The sequence below is a fragment of the Catharus ustulatus genome, chromosome 4 (genome assembly GCF_009819885.2).
Source record: "Catharus ustulatus isolate bCatUst1 chromosome 4, bCatUst1.pri.v2, whole genome shotgun sequence".
Classification (NCBI taxonomy): Eukaryota; Metazoa; Chordata; class Aves; order Passeriformes; family Turdidae; genus Catharus; species Catharus ustulatus.
Window position 1 is genome coordinate 53,072 of NC_046224.1, and position 16,469 is coordinate 69,540.

At 53.9% G+C, this 16,469-nt stretch overlaps 1 protein-coding gene across 3 annotated transcripts; it reads left to right on the top strand.

Moving 5' to 3' along the window:
• The first annotated feature begins 1,325 nt into the window (after positions 1 to 1,325).
• On the top strand, positions 1,326 to 16,347 carry LOC116995982 (hematopoietic lineage cell-specific protein-like). 3 transcript variants are annotated; one of them, XM_033059123.1, is made up of 15 exons: positions 1,326 to 1,406; positions 3,519 to 3,602; positions 4,739 to 4,812; positions 5,747 to 5,876; positions 6,511 to 6,621; positions 6,961 to 7,015; positions 8,901 to 9,011; positions 9,601 to 9,711; positions 10,322 to 10,377; positions 12,381 to 12,450; positions 12,972 to 13,108; positions 13,715 to 13,822; positions 14,284 to 14,593; positions 15,313 to 15,384; positions 16,122 to 16,347. In XM_033059123.1, the coding sequence occupies exons 2-15, from the start codon at positions 3,519 to 3,521 to the stop codon at positions 16,256 to 16,258; spliced, it is 1,566 nt and encodes a 521-aa protein (XP_032915014.1). In that variant the 5' UTR covers positions 1,326 to 1,406; the 3' UTR covers positions 16,259 to 16,347. The 3 variants fall into 3 exon arrangements, with proteins under 3 accessions (XP_032915014.1, XP_032915016.1, XP_032915017.1); XM_033059125.1 differs by having other exon boundaries at positions 13,718 to 13,822; XM_033059126.1 differs by lacking the exon at positions 13,715 to 13,822.
• Positions 16,348 to 16,469: the final 122 nt, after the last annotated feature.

Sequence of the window (16,469 nt, forward strand, 5' to 3'; positions counted from 1 at the left end):
TGTAGGCAAAACCAGGTACCCTTGTTCATAATCACTACCTCAGCCCCCCCACCACTGCTGAAACAAAAGCCAGCCCTGGGGTGTTGTAAGGCTGTAGAAAATGTTTCCACTGTGTTTAACAGGAGCAAGGATTGTAAGCAAAATGTTTCCTTAAAGCCCATGCATTTTTTTTTTTCTGAACCGTAGAAAGGCACGATTCTGATGCCTCAGATACATTTAAATGTTTTATATCTGCAGATGGAGCAGTTATAGCTTAGATTAAATATAGGAATAAAACCTCAAAAGGAACTCCTGGTCTGCCGAGTGTAGTCTGACTAAACAGCGTTGTGGTTTGACCTGATGAAAGATGGGGCCTCTTAGCTGATGTTTCCTGTCTCAAACATTTCAACATTTTGTTTGTTCTCTGATGGATCTTTCCTGCCTTGATTTCTGATCTGTCCTCAATAGAGCCTGAGAAGGAGGTCAGCCACTGAGGCTGTGCTCTGCCATCCCTGGGACCCCCATGCCACTTCAGCACCCCACCAGGGTCTGGCAGCAGCAGGGGTGGGGAGGAGTGGATGCAAGTCACTGCATGGAGCTCTAAGGGGAGCCTTCCTGATCCTCTCAGCTCCCATTACAGGACAGGTGTGAGGATCTGGCAGACAAAGCACAGGATGAGGTGCAAGGAACCTATGGACAAGGGCAGATCGACCCACTCCTCATAAAGAGAGCTGCATTAAGGCCAGTGCTGAGGAGAAACAGCAGAGGGGTACAGTCACAAGTGAGTCGCTCCTGAGTGAAAGCACCCAGGTGCCAGCCTTTCCAGGAGTGTTTGCTGCCTCCCAGGAGCCTGAGACAGGGATGCTGCCAGACCACTGACAGCCTTTGGACTGTGCCCACTCTGGTTCTTGCACGTGGGTGCTGGTGATGTTGTAACAAGAAGTCCAAGTTTGATCCAAGGAGTTTTCAGGCCCTGGGCAGAATGGGAAAAGGCTCAGGAGCACAGTTAGTGTTCTCCTCAATCCTCCAAGTAATGGGGAGAGATATTGAAAGTAAAAGGTATGCTCAAGACCTGGCTCCAAGATTTGTGCCTCCACCAGAACTCAGTTTTTTATACCCATGTGAGAGTCTTCTTTAAAACACAAGGTGTGCTGGGGCCTGATGGGATCCAGTGTGTTGATGGGGAACTCTGGGTGTGCACTGCGTTGGTGTTTCGGGGCAGAGGCAGCCTGCAGGGGAGCTGGGGCTCTGGGGCCAGCTCTGGGACTCGTGACTTGAGCAGAGATGGGGGCTGGGATGCAGGAAGTGAAAAGAGCTGAAGTTAAAACAGGAACTCGGAGCAGACACAGGCCCAAAGCTCTCACTGGCAGCAGGTGCCTGAGCAAAAAGCAGCAAGTTTGCCAGCAGGATCTGGTGAGCCTTTAAAGGTAAGAAAACTGGAGGGGGTTTGGGGAGTAGAAAGTAAGAAATAACTACAAAAAATCTCAGTGTTTGGTGGGCAAAGAGAGATCCTTCCTGACCAAGCATGTTTAAGTGGACAAGGTTTGCCATTTGCTTCTCAGGCTGTTATCCTCTCATCATGGTGGTTCCTGTCTGAGGCTCTTATGAACCACGTTTCCAAATCTACCAGCACAACTGTGATGTGTGGTAGCCCTCTATTTGTGCTGTAGTAGATGTTTTCCCAGGGGAAAATGGGACCAAAAAAGGGTTGAGATGCTACCCCAGCTGATATTTCTCATGTAGAGTGTCCAGAGCCTTGTGGTGCAATTACAGCCTGTGGTTTGCCATGGTTCCCACGATGCCTTTGGAGAATGGCTGGTCAGGAACCATTTACAGCAGCACTTAAAACCTTAGACCATCTTACTTGAGCTCAAATCAGCTGCCCTGATGACAAGCAGCCCTGCTTGTAATAACCAGGTGCTATCTGGTTATTACTGCTGGTTTATGGTTTACAAAAATGAGCAATGAACTTTAAAAGTCCCTAGAATGAGAGATGCCAATAAATGACAAAAGGAGAAAGGAGAGGAAAGGTTGTGTTAGATGGGGCTGTGTTGTCCACACAAGCCTTTCTGCTTCCCCTGCTTCTAATTGCCATTAGCTGTATTCAGTTTGGCACCAGCTTGCCATCAGTGGGGAGCATCACAGACCAGCTGTGGTCCTGAGGCACCTGGAGAAGACCTAAAACCAAATCTTCACTGCATGTCTGCCTTAGCCCTTCATCTCCTCCCTTAGCTGACTCCCTGGCCTGTGTTTAACAAGAGAAAGAATCGTCTCTGCTGTGCTCATTTAGTTTCTGTTCTCTTTGCTCCCTGGTTTTACAGTGCTGGTTCTCTGGAAAGGACAGCTTGAAACCGAGCAGTGCACTGCACTACGCCCAAGGTTATTCACTTAAGCAGCATTTGATGTGGGGTAGTTAATTACTTAGCATAAACAGAAAATTACTAAATTACTCAGCACAAACACTTTGCCTTCAGAGAGGGCAACTGCCCCGAGTGCTCAGAGCTGTCTGAGGCTTCCCCAGAGCCGTGGGAGTGGGGGTCAGTGCAGCTGAGCAGCACATGGGAAAAGCTGCTGCCTACTGAAGATCCAGCACACAGGAGATCTCTTCCTTCCTGTTGGTTTAGTCATAGTTTGCTGTGATGGAGAACAGGGCTCAGCTCAGTCTTTCCTGCACATTCTCTTCCATCTTTCTGCCCCATGAAAAAGCTGCTTTGGATGACACAGAGAACTGGCTGCTCCTGAGCACTGCAGGCAGTGAAAGGGGTGGGATCTGAAGGGATGGGACTCTGCTCTGGGTTTATAGGGGCAGCCAACTCATCTTTTCTCTCTGTCTCTCTTCTTTTGTAAAAGCAGTTGTTTGTGGGGTGGGGAGGCTTTTTCATCATGTTTTTTTCATGGTCACCTTGAAAATGAAATGCAGGGGTTTTAGATTTCGCATTACTTTTAACTTCCTCTTGCTGGGTCCATCGCTTCCTTCAGGCCTGCAGGAGTGGTTCCACCACAGCCTCAGCCAGTTCAGCCCTACATCCTCAGGGCTTTCAGCACCGCTTCCCATTTTCTCCATGAGACAGACATGAGCACCACACAGCACCAGCTCTGTCCAGCCTTGCTCTGACCCTTCTTTAGGCTACTGGGCAGGGATTAAAAGGTTGAAAAGCAATCAAGAGGCTTGAGGAGTTCCCCTCAGTTCAGCAGCGCAGTGTCGTGGTGCTGGAGCACACCATAAAAGTGTGTGTGACTGTGCTAATGGGGGGGTAAACGCAGGGAACAGCCTCCCACAGCACAGAAAATTAATGTGGTGGAAAAGCAGAATTTGGTAATTGGATGCCAGCATTCATTTACATTATAATGTGTGTGTTCCTAGTGCAGTCAGGATGCATGAAGGCTGTGGTTTACACCTAGACTCCCTGTGTGTTTTGCTGGAGCAGCTATTTTGGGATGCCCTGTGCTGTATGAGGGACAGATGTGTGAGGACAGGCGGCCTGTAAGGGTGTGAGCCAGCTGTGGCCATGTGTGGGTGACACCCTGTCCTTGTGCAGATGTGGAAAGCAGTCGTGGGACACAACGTGTCAGTGAAAGTGGAGGCTCAGGGAGACGACTGGGACACAGACCCTGATTTCGTGGTGAGTGTCTGGTGTGGCAACTGTTATACTGGTGGTGTGGGGAGCTCCTGGCCCTGGGCACTGGCTGCTCAGCTCAGGGCTTTGCACGGCTGCAGCACTGCTGGCAGGGCGGGATCAGCCCAGTGCCATCAGCCCCTCGCACATACGGGCAGGTCACCTGCAGGTCACATCTCCAGGTTTGGTCTCCAGAACTTCCCTCATCACTGCATTCCCAGGGCTGACCACAAGCAATGGCACTTAAGGAGTACAGAATATGCAGGGTTTCTAAAACCTGCTCCCTGGTAATTTCCCTTGTCCTCTCCACAACTTACGGTACAGGACACAGCAAACACATTTTCTCTGTTCCACGCTGTTTGTAACTACCGAATCCAGGATTTCCTTCCTTTATCTTTTTTCCAGATGAAAAATCCTACTTTGTTTGCAGTCATCTTGTGCAGCTACAGCTCTGTGCCTCTTAATCTCTTGTTTTGTATCTAGTTGGACTCTGAGCTGGTGAGAGAGCAGAAGGGTTCGGCCTGGGGAGCCCTCTGCATTCATACAGGGTCTTGATTTTCATTTTCTGTTTGGGTCTCTGTTACTTTCCTAATAAGCTTCTCCTGTTGGACAAGAGTCCTGTGTTTTCAACGTTCAGTCTTGCCTAATTATTTCCAGTAAGAAATTCTACTTTGGAGCAGAAAATCAAATTCCTTTCTCATAGTTTCAAGTTATTAATGTTTTAGGAAAAATCTACCCTGTCCAATTTTTTTGCTTAGTCAATTTCTTCTATTTGTGGAAGCATTCAAACTAAGCATGAAAAGAATAAGACTTTGTATTATTTATTTTTTAAAATTCTATTTAATATATACGTATTTTTAGCTTTATTGTGTCTTAGGAAAGACTTTATTGATGCTTCACTTTATCGAATATATGTTCAGATCTCCCGCAAAACTACAACACAAGGCCATGATAGCCATGCCCGAGGGGTGAGGTCACTTCGGCTTGTTGGGTGTTTTCCCGAGCAGCACATTCCGCACGTTCCGGGTGTCACCTCGGTTCTGCGGAGCGGGTCGGGAGCCCTGCCCTGCCCGGTGGGGATGGGGGCCGGGACCCCTGGGCCGTGCCCGGTCCGGGGCTGACGGCCGCGGTTCGTCCGGCAGAACGACATCTCGGAGCGGGAGCAGCGCTGGGGAGCCAAAACCATCGAGGGCTCGGGCCGCGCCGGGCACATCGAGTGAGTGAGCGCGGCGGACGGACCGGCACCGGCACCGGGGGGCGTGGGGCACCGGCACCGGGGGGCGTGGGGCACCGACACCGGGGGGCGTGGGACGGGAACCGGCACCGGGGGGCGTGGGGGACGGGGATCAGGCACCGGGGGGCGTGGGGGACCGGCACCGGGGGACGGGAACCGGCACCGGGGGGCGTGGGACGGGAACCGGCACCGGGGGGCGTGGGGGACCGGCACCGGGGGCCGTGGGGGACGGGGACCGGCACCGGGGGCCGTGGGTACCGGCCCGCGGGCACAGCCCGAGCCCAGCGGAGGAGCGCGGGCACAGCCGGGAGCTCGGGCCCCGCTCTGCGGCTCCACGCTGGGTGCAGAGGCTGTCCCGGTTCAGAGCCTGTCCCGGTGCAGAGGCTGTCCCGGTGCAGGGGCTGTCCCGGTGTGAGGCTGTCCCGGTTCAGGGGTTGTCCCGGTGCGAGGCTGTCCCGGTGTGAGGCTGTCCCGGTTCAGGGGCTGTCCCAGTTCAGGGGCTGTCCCGGTGTGATGCTGTCCCGGTTCAGGGGTTGTCCCGGTGTGAGGCTGTCCCGGTTCAGATCCTGCCGCTCCTTCCCTGCCCGGGGCTGACCCTCGGGACAGCCCAGCGCAGCCCTGCAGGGAGTTCGGTGCCGCGCTCGGGAAAGGGAAGGTGTGGGGTCCCGAGAGGGTCGGGGTGCAGCCCTGAGCAGCAGGAGAGTGGCTGGATGTCCCCCTGAGCCCCTTGGTCCCTCGCCAGAGCCCGGGGTGCCCTCTCAGGGTGGCCGGCAGCCAGGGGAGCCCAGTGCCCACAGCTGGCCCTGCGTGTGTGCTCTGCTGGGCTTTGGCTGGTGTGGGGGCACGGGGCTGCTTCGACAGTTGCTCTGCTCTGCTCTGCAAAACCCTGCGCTGACCTCCCTGTCTCCGTCTCCAGCATCCATCAGCTGAGGAACGAGGTATCGGAGGAACATGAGATCATCAAGAAGAAGGAGCTGGAGACGGGCCCCAAGGCATCCTATGGCTATGGGGGCAAATTTGGAACAGAGCAAGACCGAATGGATAAGGTAACAGCTGTGGAAGGCTTCCTTGAGCCTCAGTGGGAAAGTGCTCCTCTCAAAAATGAAGGGATATCCCTTTTTCCTGGCCTGGCCCTGAAGGGAGGGAGTGGAGAGGGTTTGCATGGCTGCACAGATTCACACGTCCAGCTAGCCCATAATCTGTCTCTAGGATCTGTGAATTCATTTGCATAACTCGTCTCTACAACTTTTTGCAATGCTCTCTTTAGCTGTGAAGAACTCTCTGTGGCTGTTCAAACCTGCTGCATAACAATTAAATCTGGTGCCTCCTTACCGGAGAACAAATGTATAGTAACTCCCTCCTCATAGTCTGCATTACAGACCTGATATCTCCCTGAGACAAAGCCCTAGACATCAGATCTGGTCTCCCCTGTGCTGATCCGCCACGCAACTCCAGCAGCACTTGAGAGCAGCTCTGCCTGATGAGCTGGCAGTGAGGGGGATTTTGTGAGATGCCAGCCCTTGGGGCTCCTCCTGGGCCTCAGGGCAGAGCTGCTGCTGGCAAAGACCATGTGTGGCACCATCAGCACAGTGAGCTCGAGTGTCAGCAGCACGTGGAGGCAGCTGTGGTGCCTCTGCCTGTCCGCCGTGGATGCTCATGCCACGCTGTCTCTCCTCTCAGTGCGCAGTAGGACACGAATACGTCGCTCACGTTGAGAAGCACTCCTCCCAGACAGATGCAGCCCAGGGCTTCGGCGGCAAGTTTGGAGTGCAGAGGGACCGAGCTGACAAGGTGTGTTGGACAGTGCAGCTGAAATGCACTCCTGTGGCCTGGGCTGCCCTGAGCACTGCTGCATGCCAGAGTGGCTCAGTGTTCAAAACTCAGGGCGTGCAGGGTGTGCCATGTGCTGTCTCTCTGAAGCACAGCTCCCCTGTGGCACAGGGAGGGTAACTGGTGTGCCTCGCTGTGGTGAGCCTGTCCCATCCAGGCACAGCACTGTTTGTCCAGGGGCTGCAGTGTTTGCCCCAACACGCTGCAGCACAGGACAGGAGCCAGCGACAGCCTGGGGACAGAGGCTGAGACCCATCTTGGTCCTCGGGATGATTGACTGTCCTTCCCTTCTTGTTCCAGTCAGCAGTGGGCTTTGAATACAAGGGTGAGGTGGAGAAACACTCGTCCCAGAAAGGCAAGTCCATGTGCCCCTTGACGCTTTGCCCAGCTTCTCTCCTGCTCCCAGAATCCCAAGCTGCTGGCTGTGGCACAGTCTCCAGTCTCTTGTTTCAGATTCCTGTTCCCAGCCCATCGCCCTCTGTCCTGTCACCATCCTCATACTCTATGTCCTGCTTGTCCCTGTGCTTTGCTTTGGTGGGAACCCTGTCCTGGCTGAGCAGAGGAGACACCCCCAGCCTGCCGTGGATGGCTGGTGCTTCCTCTCCTCTCAAAGCCCTTCACAGAACTGCTCCAGAGGAAGCCTGAGCACTGCAGCACTTGAGAAGGGATTGCTAGAAAAGCAGCCCTGTAAGGAAAAGGCACAACAATGGATATGAAAGCAAAACCCTACAAAAAACCCTTCTGCATAATTCTGCAGGTGATTCAACAAACAGTGCAAGCACTGAAACTAAGGGTATTTTAAATATACTGCACCCAAGAGAAGATGAGAGGGCATGGTCTATTGCTGTTTCAGGTAAATCTGAGGAATATTGCGTTACCAAGTAAAGAAGTGGATCAGGTTCATTTAAAAGGAAATTATAAAAGAAGGGAAATGGTTTGAGGCATTCTTTGGGTTGATCTTATAACAATGACTGACAGGCAGTTGTGCTCCGTTAACATATCCTTGTAGACATAGGAATTCATCAAGCTGTGTGAAATCACAGGAATTGCTCAGGAAATAGAAATGTCAGAAATAGAGTGTTTGGATTGCTTTTCATAAAAATGTGTCCATAATGGAATGTGTCCATACTGTCCACTCCAGCATGCTGGAAGCTCCAGCAGCAAGACAACAGTCATAAAATCTGTGTTTACTGAAAACAACTCTCTTAAAGATCCATTTCAAAGCAGCACCTCAGGTAGGTAATTGTTTAGTCACAATAAGTTTAAGAATTTTTAGGACTTACAGTGACTTAAGTGACAGAGCTTCTATGAAACAGAGATCTGTTCTGGAATACAAAATGTTCTTACACATCCTTCTCTAGATCACAGCGTCCATGGATTGGTATAGCTGAAGTTGTCAGAGAAGCCTCAACTCAGTCCTGTGAAATGCAGACCTGTGAGAATAGCATCAGGAAACAGGGAGAGATGACTCTGGTTTACTCCTGAAGGGCAGGATTTAGAGACTGAGCAGGCAGGTGTCTGAAAGGAGGAGTCTGTACAGCCAGGAGTCTGGATGGAGGCTGAAACCTCTCAGGAATCATCCAGTAATAACCAGGTGCTCCTTAGAAAACTGCTGAACATGGTTGAAGTCATTAATGAATCACTGTTTTGGAGATGGACAGAGGAGAGGCTCAAGGCACTGCTGTGCTCTCGCACCATGGCCAGTGTGCCAGGGAGAAGAGTGGGAGCCAGGCTGCAGAAAGGTGGGGCTCAGCCTTGAGTCCCCAGGGTCAGGTGTGTCCGTGTGGAAGCTGAGATTCCACTATAGCAAACTCTTTTTGCCATTCCTGTGCTCCCAAGGCTCAGTGTTTCACTCACAGTCCTTTCCCGAGGCTGGCAGACCACAGGCTGGAATCCTGGCTCTGGGGTGGCTCTGACTGGCAGTGCCTGAGCTGGCTTGGCTTTGCCTTCGTGGATGACAGAGCTCCCACTGTCCTTGGCACATCTGCTTTCTTCCTTTCCTCCTGGCCTGTCTCCTGGTGCCCTGACCCCCATTTACCTTGTGCCCCATTCCCGTGGGCTCTCATCCGTGGTGCTCCCTGCCACCCACTCTGTCCCCTCCAACCCTCCACCTCCTATGGTGCTTTCCATAACCTCTGCTGCTGTCCCTTCTCCCTGGGGGCCCTTCCCAGTGCTGCTCCCTATCCTCTCCTCACCAGCCCTGTGCTGGGGGCAGTATTTAACTCCATACACCACCTCAGATTACTCCAAGGGCTTTGGTGGCCGTTACGGAGTGGAAAGGGATAAGGTGGACAAAGCGGCTGTGGGATTTGACTACAAAAGCCAGGCAGAGAAGCATGACTCTCAGAAAGGTGAGCCACAGCAGCCAGGTGAGCTGGGGAAGCTGGGTGAAGTGGGGGAAACTGAGGCAGCTGGGTGAGCTGGAGGAGCGGGGGGTGCTGGAGGAGCTGGAGGAGCTGGGGGAACCAGCTGAGGGGGGAACAGGCAGTGTCAGGGCTGGAGCTGGGGACTGTGCCCACTGGGGCACGGGGCAGAGTGTTTGCAATCTGCTGCAAGAATGGTGGAAGAGCTACAGGGAGCTGTTGGGAATGGGCCAGGTGAGGAAAGCCATTGCACAGTGCACGGCTGCTGAAAAGATTTCAGGCTAAAGGAAGAGGAACAGAAGAGTTCTGTGGGCAGAGGGATCTCTTGGGCAGTGTACCACCAGAGGAAGGGTGAAGGGGAAGCCCAGGCAGGTGCTAATAGCAGGTGACATATCCCAGGAGGGAGGGCTGCTGCTGCAGCTCCGGTGGGGAAATCTGACCTTGTTCCATGTCTGTCTCAAAGTCCTGGGCATGGAAAACCTGTGAGAACAGCCTGACCTCACACTGCTGTCACTTGCCTCCTTCCCTCCCTTGTGTGCTTTCTTCCATGCCCTGATCTGGATCTCTGTGGCTGAAGACTATTCTGTGGGCTTTGGTGGGAAGTTTGGGGTCCAGAGAGATCGTCAGGACAAGACTGCCCTTGGCTGGGACCATCAGGAAGAAGTGCAACCCCATGCATCCCAAAGAGGTCAGGCAATGCTGCCAGAGGTGGTAGCAGTTTCCTTGGAGCACGCACAGAACTGTCTGGAGCTTGTGCTCCACAGTGAGGGATCCAGCTGCTGAAAACAGAACGTGTGCAGCACGTTGCAGAGCAGCTGAGACACAGTGAAGCCCAGAGCACAAGGTGTAGGTGGATCAGTGGGGGACAGGGAATGTGAGTCCCTCAGTCAGGACTCCCAGACTCTGCCGTGCTTTTGCTGTGAGGGGCATTCCTGACTGTAAGCTCATTGTAGGGGTGATCCCAGAGGAGTGAGGCAGAGCAGATCCCACGAATGCCTCATGTGCAGCATGTTTGACCTCACTGAACAGGGCCAGCTCCACTCAGGTGGGGTGACTGGCCTCACCCTGGTGCCTTGGGCTCAGGTTTAGCAGCTACAGCCCTGCTCACCTGTGCCTTCAGCTGAAAGGAGGGAGGGATTAGTCCCAAAAGCACTGTCCAGGGCACTTAGCTTTATCTGTACCTCATCACATAAGGAACTAACCAGAGATAACACATCCAAACTCATTTCACTGGTCACAACATACTGAAGTCAGTCACAAAATACAAAATAATATAAAATAACATTTTTTCCCTGCAGACTATGCCAAGGGGTTTGGAGGCCGTTTTGGGGTCCAGAAGGATAGAGTGGATAAGGTAAGACATCTGCAGCCTGCAATTCTTCCTCCTAATCACTGCTTTTTGCCCAGCTGAAAGAGAAGAGATTTCCCCAGTGCCCAGTGCACAGCTGTGGCAAGAAGGAGCTGGCCAAGTGTAAAATACCAGAGGGTGCAGAGGGATGCAGCCTGGGGAGACCGTAATTCTACAAGGGAATTCCTCGTGGCACTCTCTGTCACTCACTTCTCTGCTGTATGTTACCCTCTGTGGGTTTTTCACTCCTGTCAAGGAGTGCCTCATGATCTGTCTAGTGCTAAATCTTCCTGCACAACTTGACAAACTCCAGCAGGGATGGGATTGGCATGGATCCATCTGCTGTACATGAGAACAGGTAACCAAGCTGCTGGTTCAGGTTTTCTGTTTGGACTGACACCAGGCAAAGCCTCATCCATAGCCACATCTCAGACTGAGAGGGATTGACTGGGATCAATTCTGTGCTTGGCAGGCTGCCCTGCAGCCTTGGTCTGCAGAGGGTTGTGATCTGCATGGATGTGGATAGCTAAAAGATGCGAATCCTGGGACTTTGGGGTGTTTGGAAGGGGCAGTGAGGCTGCCTTCCCTGAAACCTCCTTCCCCTGCTGGGAGCACGGTGCTGTGCCTGGTGCAGCACCAATGCTGCTGTCCTCGAAAGCTCGAGGAGGCAGGGGGGATACAAACACACTGAAACATCCCACAGGGTCCCATCCACGCTGCGTGTGTAGGCTGGGCCAGCCACAGACAGGGAGTGTTGTCCTGAAGAGATCAGCACTATCTGTGAATTTAACAGCAGCTAATGGAGGGGCACTGGCAAAAGGCACATCTTGTATGTGGTCAAAAACAACATGCAAGAGCAGATGAGGACTTGGTAAAAGGACTGTGGGTCCTTTGGGAAGCAATATGCAGAGAGGAGATAAGCAGCTCTTGTTTGGCTCAAAGTGAACCTGAATTTGTGCATTTTGAGATTACTGAAGCATAAACAAACCTGGTGAAAAATAAGGATTAGTAACTAATGGTAACTAGTTAGTAACTAAGGGCAAGTAAGTCAGTTTCAGATTGCCTGGTCCTCAGGAGTGGAGAAATGCTGAATTCACTGCACCAGAGTAGAGCATAACAGACCCTCAGGCAGCCTGAACTCCCCTTTGGTAAAGTTCTGGATGCTCAGTATCAGACTAAGGCTCACACAAAATACAAATGCTGTCATACACACAGCATGTCCAGGCCTCTTCTGTGACCTGTGGACAGCTGGTTCTGAGCCTGCAGGCTGGTTTGCCTCCTCAGGTGTGTTTCCTGCAGGGAGGGCAGAGCTGCTGTCTGGGCTCCATGGGCCACCAGCCCATTGTGACACCTGCAGACACCACCTGATGTAAGATGTCAGCCTGAAAGTGGGTCCTACCTGCTCATTCCTTTTGGATGAAGTGGTTTTCTCATGCAAGCAGATAAACCCTTAAGCCTTCTCTATCTCACTTTGGTTTTCCTGTGCCCTCCCCACCAATGCTATTCCCAGTCCAGCCTCTCTCCACACCTGCTGGAGCCAGCAGTGCCACAGGTGCTCACCCACAGGTGTCCAGCCTGTGCCGCTGCACACCCAGGGCAGTGAGGCAGCTGTGCATCCAGCAGCGAAGTGCAGGGATGGATGCAGAGTGTCCCTGGGCCTGGGGAAGAGGCATCCTGCCAGGCACCCCCCCAGCTCCATGGTACAGGGAGTGCCCCAGCCCTGCTGTCCCGTGCCACTGCTCAGCCTCCTCCGCTGGGTTCCACCTTTCCAGCTCTCTGTGCCACCTCTTGGGCAGGGACACCCGTGTCCTTGGCTGGGGACAACAGGCACATCCCCAGGACAGGGAGGGGTCAGAAGCAGGGACTGCAGCCAACAGCCTCCCCTGGGCCAGGGCTGCTGTACAGGTGAGGACAAACACACCTGGGAACAAAGCTTGCCATCACCAGTACCCAAAGCCAGCGCTGGCATTGCCCAACAAGCTGAACAATTCTTTCACTTCCTCTTGCAGAGTGCTGCTGGCTTTGATGAGATGGCAGCTCCCACCTCCTCCTATGAGAAAACAAGACCCCTGGAGGCAGGTGAGTACCAGCCCTGGTCTTAGGAAGCTGTGGGCGTCACAGTCCGTCTGTGGCAGCATGCTGGCAGGCATGTGCTGTGGTGGGATGGGATGGGATGGGATGGGATGGAATGGGATGGGGTGGGATGGGATGGGATGGGATGGGATGGGGTGGGGTGGGATGGGATGGGATGGGATGGGGTGGGGTGGGGTGGGGTGGGATGGGATGGGATGGGGTGGGATGGGATGGGATGGGATGGGATGGGATGGGATGGGATGGGATGGGGTGGGGTGGGGTGGGATGGGATGGGATGGGGTGGGATGGGATGGGATGGGATGGGATGGGATGGGATGGGATGGGATGGGATGGGATGGGATGGGATGGGATGGGATGGGATGGGATGGGATGGGATGCACTGGAGGACAGGAGAAGGTGGCTGAACTGCAGATTTCTCTGGAAGAGGTAGAGGTTTGGGCTTCTCCTGGATACTTGGGTTGTGGAAGGAAGATGCAGGGCTGGGTCAGTCGGTTGTCTCCTCACAGGAGCTTCCAGTGGCACGAGCAGCCTGCGGTCACGGTTTGAGCACATGGCCAAGTCGGCAGAGGAGGAGAGCAGGAGGCAGGCGGAGGAGGAGCGGGCGAGGCGGCAGCCCCGGGGGCACCCGGTGCCTCGGCAGCAGGTGAGCAGGGCTGTCTTGCTGTGTCCTCCCACACTCATGACACAGAATTTTCCTCAGAGCCTTGCAGCTCCGTGTCCCTCTGTCTGGTGTCTTGAGGGTAACCTCCTGCCTAAACTGCAGGAGGCTTCCTGCATTCCCTGCATCTGCCAGGAGTGGCCACTGAGCTTCACTGTTGGCACTGGACTTTTCAGCACACCAAACACTCACATAAGGACATACCTGCACCCAACCATGGTGCCTGTGCTCTGGCCTCAGCTTCTTTTGGCTCTGGTGCCTGGCAAACAGTGTGGTTACTGCTCCCCAGCGCTGCCATCCCAGCAGTCTGCATGTGGGATGCATCCCAGCAAGCTGGGGATGGCAGGCAGCCCCTGTGCTTCCCTGCCTTCCCACCTGGTGCTGTTCCTGCACTCAGAGGACAGAGGGATGTTAACAGTGAAGCTGTGCCCCCCATGTTCCTTTCAGGGCTGCCCAACTGTTGTCACCAGCCTGTGAGTGCCCAGGCCCAGAGCAGGTTTGTAGGTGGAGGAAAATGCTCTGAGTTGCTCTGTTGGGAGTGTGAACAGTCATTGTTCAAAGGGACTGAGAGGTCTGATGGCTTTTCTCCAGCAGGAAATCCCTCTGAGAGAGGAGGAGCACACTGGGACAGCCCCTCCAGCCGTGCCAGCGAGGGTACCCACGAGCACTGCTGGGGACCAGCCTGTGTCACCAGAACAGGTGCCACGGGAGCCTGGGGGAGCTGGGGAGGGGAGCAGGCAGAGGGGATTGCACCTGAGAGGGGCTGTGCTTGATGTGCAGCCCTGCAGGAAGGTGTGGAGCACAGCCACAGGGTGTGAGAGGCTTTGGAAGATAAGGGAGAGCACTGGGATGGGACATGGCTGCACAGCACCTGTCCTCATGGGACAAGCTCTGGAGTGGGTCAGTGGCACTGCCATGCACTGCAGTGAAGTATGAGCAGAGTTCAAATATGTGAGTCCTGAACGTCTCCAGAGCAGTCCCAGCTGCTGGTTCAGCAGGGCCCAAGTGGCTCAGCTGTTTCCCTGGGATGAAGGGATCCTACTCCATTTGTGCCCTGGCAGCAGCAAAGGGGCTGCCTTGTCAGGTGCTGGCAGTCAGGGAAGAGCTGCCAGGGCGTGCTTTGCGGGTGACCTTCCTGTCATTTTCCCACTTCATGGCAGGAGGCCGAAAGGGAGGATGAAGAGGTGCCACCCACTTTGCCACCAAGGCCGGCAGATCTGGATGCAGAGCTGGGCAAGGTCCCCAGCCAGGGTCAGCCCACCTACAGTGCAAACTTGGATGTTGGTGGAGACTATGAGGAGCTGCCAGAGTCCTCTGACTACTATGACATTACCAGTGGAGGTGCTGACTATGAGGAGCTGCCAGCCCCGCTGGGAAAGCCAGATGCCACTTGTGACTTTGGAGGAGATGGAGGTGAAGACTATGAAGTGATCCTTCCTCAGGAGCCCACGCAGAGCCAGCTCCACCTGGGTGAGTCCTGATGGAAGAGCCCATGTCTTGGGAAGCTTGTAGCTGTCCACTAACCTTACTGGATGTATGGGACAAACTCCAGTGGGAATTTTTTATCCTGAAGTCTACTGTGGTCAGGGTAGCAGCTTCTGATGATGGAGAGTTGCTTGTGTCTGACTCCCCTGCCCAGCTCTAAGGTGCAGCTGAGCTGCATGGGATGCTGGATTGGGGTGTGGGCAGGAGGCTGCCAGAGGCCCAGGAGAAGCTGGATGTGCACTCATGCTCTTGCTGCAGTTTCCTGGCACTGGCTGCCAGTGCTGCACTGGGGCCTGGGGGTGCCTCTGGTTCAGGCCATTCCTCATGGCTGGTGCTCCATGGTCTGGTGGAGTGTCCTGGTGTGAGGAGTGCCGGCAGCCTCTGCCCCAGCACGGGAGCAAACTGCACAGGCTGTCAGCGCTTCCATCGCAGCTTGGCTGGTACTGGAGATGGCAACTGAAGAGGTTCGAGTTATTCCCAGCCCTTTTCTTGGGAGAGGGGCGTGAAGGATCAGGACCCAGCCCGAAGAAGGGGAGGGAGGTCACACCTTGCTTTGGGCTGTGGTGCACGTCTCCTCGCTGGCAGGGTCTGGATGTGCTTCCCCAGAGCTGGGCTGGAGGGTGGCACTGCCCAGGACTGTGTGGCTCCTTCAGGCTCTGTCTCATCTGTCTGTCCTGTGTGTCTGTCTGTCCCGTGTCCTGCAGGGAACACCGACGGTGCCTACGGAGGGCAGAGCCCCGGGGTCTGCGCAGTGGCTCTCTACGATTACCAAGGAGGTGGGTCTGCCCTCTGGGCTTAGGGCAAGGGCTGTGCCCCGGGGACGTGGGGAAAAGACCGTGCTTCGGCAGTTTAAATTTCTTCCTCCCGGGAAGCAGAATGAGACCCGGCTTGGGAATGGTCACCATACAGGAATGGTATTCTCCAGTTTAGTACTCCCAGTAAAAAAAGATCCCACATGCATCACTTCTCCTCCCCAACTGGAGGCACAGAAATGCAAAGATCAGAGGTTGAGATAAGAACAATTTACAGGAAACAGCAACAAGAAAGTGAACAGTATCAGCAACAATGTTAATAACAAAAGGTATAAAAAAATGAATTATTCACACGGAAAAGCAGCCAGCAATAGACAATATTGGATGGCTCCCTCCACCACGTTTTCTCAACCAAAAGAAACCCCGTCTTCCTTGGAATTGAGAGTCCTTTTCCCCTACCCCTGGCAATGACATGAGGTGGTACAGAATAACCTCCGTGTCTCGCTCATGGCCCCTCCCAGCTACTGTAGAAAATTAGCCTTGTCCTGGCCCAAAGCAGGATAGGAACAGAGAAACTTCATCTTTAATCTGTGAGGTTTTGCTCTTTCTGTGCTTTATCTGAGGTGAGGTAAACTCGTGGGGGTTATCAGAGCACTTGTTCTGTCTTCTCCTGCCTGGGGGAAGGTGGGAGGAGAATGTGATCCAGCTCTCCCTGGGGTTCTCTTTGCATTGTGACTGTCTTTTCTTGACAATTTTTGCAGATGGAGATGATGAGATTTCTTTTGATCCTGAGGACACAATCACGCACATTGAGATGGTGGATGAAGGCTGGTGGCGGGGACAGTGCCATGGCAGAGTCGGCCTCTTCCCAGCAAATTATGTGAAGCTTCTGCAATGAAATGAGCACAGTGCAAGCTGCTTCCTTTCAACTTTTGCCTCTGTCATAGTCTGACACTGGCCAAATGCCAGCACCCACAAAAGCCACTCGCTCACCCTCCCCTGCCACAGCTGGCCAGAGGAGAGAAAAATTCAGTGAAAGCTTTGTGAGCTAAGGACTGGGAGAAAACACTCCAAGTGCAAAACAGCCTCAACTCAGAGGTACAAAGTGA

Excerpts from the sequence above, each read along its gene's own strand:
- LOC116995982 (XM_033059123.1), top strand. The coding sequence starts at position 3,519 with ATGTGGAAAGCAGTCGTGGGACACAACGTGTCAGTGAAAGTGGAGGCT. Across the intron at positions 3,603-4,738 it reads ACACAGACCCTGATTTCGTG|AACGACATCTCGGAGCGGGA; the intron begins GTGAGTGTCTGG and ends TTCGTCCGGCAG. Across the intron at positions 10,378-12,380 it reads AGAAGGATAGAGTGGATAAG|AGTGCTGCTGGCTTTGATGA; the intron begins GTAAGACATCTG and ends TTCCTCTTGCAG.